General features: G+C 37.1%; 1 protein-coding gene across 6 annotated transcripts in view; it reads right to left on the bottom strand.

Annotated features, from left to right (window-relative positions):
• Positions 1-6,068, bottom strand: part of acacb (acetyl-CoA carboxylase beta) — a 28,845-nt gene that overhangs the window by 21,545 nt on the left and 1,232 nt on the right. For 3 of the 6 annotated variants that reach the window (XM_082170142.1, XM_082170144.1, XM_082170143.1), the window contains 9 exons: positions 4,828-5,377; positions 1,681-1,813; positions 1,430-1,568; positions 1,145-1,254; positions 982-1,063; positions 769-867; positions 576-685; positions 363-473; positions 30-239 (listed from right to left, as the gene is read on the bottom strand). In XM_082170142.1, the coding sequence (XP_082026268.1) occupies positions 30-239; positions 363-473; positions 576-685; positions 769-867; positions 982-1,063; positions 1,145-1,254; positions 1,430-1,568; positions 1,681-1,813; positions 4,828-5,222 (1,389 nt within the window). In that variant the 5' untranslated portion in view covers positions 5,223-5,377. Of the gene's footprint in view, positions 1-29; positions 240-362; positions 474-575; positions 686-768; positions 868-981; positions 1,064-1,144; positions 1,255-1,429; positions 1,569-1,680; positions 1,814-2,053; positions 3,622-3,650; positions 3,992-4,074; positions 4,761-4,827; positions 5,378-6,068 lie in introns of those variants that run through there. The other 3 variants (XM_082170147.1, XM_082170145.1, XM_082170146.1) reach the window with 3 other exon arrangements.

Below are 6,068 nucleotides of genomic sequence, written 5' to 3' on the forward strand. Positions count from 1 at the left end.
CAGGAAATTTTCACAGATTTTTGCCTCACCCGCTCCATTTGCTCAAAAGTGGTGGTGGAGGCAATGGTAGCAGGAGCTTCTTCTATGATCTTCTGGTGGCGGCGCTGGATGGAACAGTCTCTGCCGAACAGAGAGATGGCATTACCATACTGGTCAGCCAGGATCTGCACCTCCAGGTGGCGTGCATGCACGGCTAGTTGCATGATGAAAATGGGTGAACCTGGCACTTCAGTCTGCACCTGTAGCGAAGAACAAACAACAAGACACCATGCAATGAATCCAAACCTGTAACTACACAGAATAATTAAGTCCTATCAAAATAAATTATGCATATTTTAAAGTAATAATACAGCAGTATGTACCTGTCTGAAAAAGCTGGGAAAGTCTTCGGAACTGTCCACTTTTCGGATCCCTTTCCCTCCGCCTCCCTCTGATGCTTTGATTACCACAGGGTAGCCAATGTTTTCTGCACTCTAGCCACAAGAAAACACAAAATTAGCAGGATAAAGGAAGTCAAATTGTAACACGAATGTTAAAGTCTAAATTCTGTAACAGATTCTGTAGGTAAAACACACCGCTAGTCCCTCGTCCACATCTTTAACACAACCCTGAACATAAAGTTCAGGAGGAACACTGATCACACGACCATGTCTCTGTTCTTCTTCAACCCACTCAACCCTCAGACCTGATAAAAGACAAAGAGGGAGAGATCAAGACATCACAATGAGAGCTTTAGCAACAAGTCATGATGTGCACCGGATCTCTTACCTGTTCCACTCCAGGGCAGTGTGGGAATGTCTGCACTCTGAGCTACGATGGAAGATGCCACCTTATCTCCTAATGCCCACATGGCTTTACTGGAAGGCCCTGAAAAAGAAAACCCTATCAACATGCTTTGTCCTCAACTAGCAAGGCTAGTTCAAGGACAAAGCCTTGAACTAGCTGGCTAAAAAGTTATAGATGATTATGAGGAAAAAATACCTAGAAAACATATCCCTGATTTATGGAGGAGCTCTGGAAGTTTGGGGTTCTCAGAAGCATGGCCCCATCCAGCCCAAACGGCCTTATAAGAAGACAAAAACCATCATCACTAATAATGGAAAATTCACATCTGATACCAAGATTGATATTGGTGAGGTCGTACCTGCACTGGAATCCTTTTGGCAATATCCACGATCATCTCAACATTGGCATAGTTGTTGTTATTTGGGCCCCCAGGGACTGGCACATAGTGATCAGCCATTTTAATGTATTCTGGAGATAAACACAATGAACTTTAAACATAATTCTTTCAATAAATCCAAAATGAAAATGAATGCACAGTACCAATGATTTTTAAAATAAAATAAAATAATAAAAAGTGAGATAATATAATTTTTGTTTAAAAAAAAAAAAATCAGGTTGAACCATAATTTTCTTTTCTGTTAACCTGCATTGGCTTTCAAGTCTTCAGGTGTGACCATCACCACAAAGCGAATGGTTCTCTCATTACGGAACATTTCATAGGACCAGCGTCGAATCGAACGCATGCATTTAACTGCAGCAATGCCATTATTAGCAATCAGCACCTAATGAGAGAGATAATTACATGTGCATACATATTAAATTAAATCCTTTTTATATATATATATAGTTTTGTGAAAAGGAATAAAACAACATACACAAATGCATGTCTCTGACCTTGTCTATAATGCGGTTTCCTCCAAAGCGGGTGACAAACTCAGCTGGGGAGGCAACGGTGAAATCTCTATGCACGTCCATCTTCCTGTGTTCTTTACCCTTTTTCAGCAGATGGGGGCCTGACATGCTAGGCCTACAGACAAAAAATATCCTTATAGTTATCATAACATATACAACAAATCTCAGAAAGAAACATGGTTATGGCTCTAATAGCTAATAATGTAAAGTTTACATGAATGTGAATGTAACGTGTGGAACTTGCTGAAACGGAAACATTTTACACAAGCCTCAGCGAGAAACATCAACAAGCACCATTTAAGCCAATATAATTTAAGCCATATTAAAAGATAAAACATAACAAAAACAAACATACGAGGTAAGAAATCCATCAAATCAGCACGACTTCTCGAAGTCAACTTTATCCGCCCACGTAAACAGTTTTTCTCTAGTGATCTGGCCTCTGTACTCGCCACCTCTGTCAAAGTGTGCTATAATATAAATGCTCACACAAGCAGATCAGCCAATCACAGCTTAATGTGTTATCATAAAGGGTACAGACAGTACGGACTAACCCTTAACTGACCCCTGAACAGTAAAACTACAGTGAACTTCACACTTCAAGTCAAAAGCCCATGTTTTTATACAAAAGCGAATGTAATGCAATCAATTTACTATAAAAAGTGGACTGAAGAAGACAAACAAATGATGCATTTACAATACTATCTTCACCATATGCCAAGGTGACAGATTAAACTAAGCAAATAATTGCTGATCACCTGCAGGATCACACTTCCATTTATTTTTTGCAGTCATCGGTGGAAACAAAACTCTGTTATGCTGCCTATTGTAAAACAAAAGAAGCCACTCTTTATAAGATACTCAAGATAAGATGTGTTACCTTATAAAGCATTTAGAGAGGCACCAATATTACCATTCTGACCAATATCAATAAAACGATAATTATTTTCACGTTGGCCTATAAATATTAAAATTCTATACTATTTTGTCAAAATAAATTAAAATAAAACACTAAAACCTAAAATCAATCGTTTTAAATTCTACAAGTGAATTTAGGCATCACAATATACGTATAATGTATATTATGAAAACTGGATATTCATTTGCTATTACATTTTTACAGTTGCATTTGTTATTAAATTATTACTGTTTTTAAAGATTGACTTTGAGTGTTAAATGACGGCAAAGATAATCTAAATGTAAAAATAGGGATTTGAGCATGCACAATTAAACATCCAATACTGACATATACTGTACCAGTCTCTAATATTGGCAGATAATCAATACGGTACCTATATATTGTGCATCCCTAGCATCATTTTAGATTTTAAATGGTTAATGGTTTACGCAGTCTTCTTGAGCGGTCAAAACAGTTATTTACTTAAAACTATTTGCTTGGTTAAAAAATACCTATTTTTTGTAATTGCCTAATTTTGTAGAGTATCGACAAAAATCCTTTTCTTGACAATTATGCTACATTCTGAGCATAATCTGTCTGTTTTCAATTATCCAGCGTCTAAACTGCCCACAAACGATGAGTAGATGTGTTTGTTTTTACTGTTATCTGAAGAACTGGATGTGGCAACGGGAGAACTTTTCAAACATTGCTGTTATCTCTCCAGTTTTCATTTGTTCTCTGCTCCTAAAGCTTATATGATCTCAGAGAGACACATGCTAACATCATCAGGTTAAATTACGTACTAACACTTCATGCACAGTTTGAACAGAGTTGTGCAAGATTTTGCTGAAATGCAACCTACATTCTGCATTCCAAAACTCTATTCTAACACTACTGTGCACTTAGATAAACTCATACGCTGCTGTTACGCTACACTACTAGGAACAACAACAGAAACTACACCCCTTTTTTCTTCCAGTATGCTACACTTGCCAAGAACATACTGTCCACTAAGAAACGGGAGAACAAAGTGCATGTTTGGTCTGTTACCAACCTCTTGAGGCACTGAAACCAGTTGAGTGTTTGCCCTCCTTCTCCGTCCATGGCGAAGTATCAGATGATAAACGCAGGAGATGAAAAACAACAGCTAACACTTTTTATGTTCCCTCCCTGTTCCTCTTTTGCTCTCTCCTTCTCAAGCACCCTCCCCCATGCCAATGAAGACCTCCATTCACCACCACTTGTTTAAGAAAAACATGCAATTATAAACCTAGCATGGATAGTCATTGTTTTTAGTTTCTCTCCAGAAAATGAACTGCAAAGGAGTATAATTTCTGGCAAAATCTCATTTAAACAACAAGTTTCTGAAAGCTATATAACCTACAATCTGTGCAAACATTTGTGCAACAGCACACTGCAATAAATTTAGCCAAATTGCTGAACATACTAGACAAATGTCACCAAAAGAATGCCCTTACCTTTTGGCCTTTGAAGTTTAATTTCCATTGCGAGAAAAACAAAATGCGTATGTCCTGCTCTAGATTATCAACCTTTATCCATTGGTTCTGTGGGAGTCCAGCCAATTGAGCCTGTCAAGTAAGTGACTTGTTGAAGAGGAGAACAACAACCCTCGGGTTACACACGAGTAGCCGGAGACAACATCAAAACATCTCGGCTCAACTCATACGTCTAGGTTATTTTGACTCTGAATGATTTTACACTGAAACGCAATGAGAATGACTTTGTAAGTCAACATCGGGAGCATTGCTTCCATTAATAGTACTGAAATGTGTGGCATGTCACTTTAACAGGTGACAAGCATGAGAAAGTCACGTGATCACAGAGTGTGCTGAGAATGACCATATGGCTGTACTTCTGGTCCATTAGTCTGTCCTGTTTGACATTGGACTCTCATGTGGTGCATAGTGTCCCCTACCGATATTAAAAGCAAATCTAGACAGCAAAGTTAACTATTAAACCAAGATTGTGAGTCATAATGAGGCCCCAAAGGGAAAATTTGCACTAGTCTTTTTGCATTCATTTCATACTGAATTCAAGATCTGATTTAAATAGAATTCTAAACCTTTCCTTTTCTGTAAAGCCAAATTTTCTTTCATTGCACACCTTCAAAACCCATACGTCACGTCAACAGCACATCTGCAGCTTGAAACCTAATCAGACCGGCCATGTATACACTTAAACAACATTTAAAGATCTCTAAGGATGCTCACCTCAAACAGGTTGATGGATTCGGGGGTGACGGCACTTCTGATGGCATGGTAGGTACTGGGTTAGGTGTCTCTGTGCTTGCGGGCTTAAGTATGGTGGCCTGGCCCAGAACCAAAGGCTCATCATCAGAGGAATTATCCTCAGAAGCTCCTAGAATAAACTTCAGTCTCTCTTTAGCCTGAACACCGGCACCAAACCTGGGCCTATTGGATATAGTACTGCTTTTCATGGTACAAGTGTTGGAAACAGCTTCTTCTGTGACTTCTAACTGGTCAGTGTGATCACTTGTAGTTGACGCAGGAATTTCCTTATTTCCTGTTGAGGCGCTTGCTGATTTAGGGTCAACTGGAGTAGACTGTTCCTTTGAACAGTCTGTGGTGGGTATTTGTGATGGCATCTCTCTTACCCCGTGGGCTACGATGATGCATTCAAATGGACGATAAGAGTAAGAGCTGACAACCCATTATAGTGGTTAAATATATATTTTGATCGTACTTGTAGGATGAGATGATGGTCCCTTTTATTTTTGTCCTGAGTTTTGTAAGTGTTTAACTGTAAAGAAAAAAAAAACATTAGATTATCAAAAGTGTGCACAACACTAGATGGCATCAGTGTGCAATATTCTGATGGAACCAAATGTGCATCTGCTTCACTTGTATGATATTAAAAGCTAAGGCTAATAATCATTCACAGGTTGTATTGGATTTCTAAAGATATATAGCTTAAATAAGCTTAATTAAATATATATATTTTTTGAAATTATATATATATATATATATATATATATACACACACACATATATATATATATGAAAAAAAGAAAATGATGTTGCCATAGCATCTAACTGGAATAAAATACATTTAAGTTGAAGTACTAAAATAACTAAAAAATAAAACTGAAATAAAAATAAAGGTAAATAGAAATACTTAAGGTATTTAAAGGTAAATAAAAAAAATTACAAAAGCACATACAATTACTAACATGTAAACTGAAATCAAAATGAAAACTGAAAATCTAAAACTAAATGCTAATTTAAAATATTATGAATTTCTACAATAATATTAGTGATCAAGTTCACACAGCAACCGTTTCAAACACTCTCCACTAACGTTAGATGCCTACACAACAATCAGGAATGTAAACAGATTCGCAAACACTTTATACAATTTTTTTTTTTTTTAAGTTGCCACATGCAGACTACATTAATAATTAACATATTGAGTAATAAATTATCAACCAATT

The sequence above is a fragment of the Leuciscus leuciscus genome, assembly GCF_965113295.1.
Source record: "Leuciscus leuciscus genome assembly, chromosome: 5".
In the NCBI taxonomy this organism is placed as follows: Eukaryota; Metazoa; Chordata; class Actinopteri; order Cypriniformes; family Leuciscidae; genus Leuciscus; species Leuciscus leuciscus.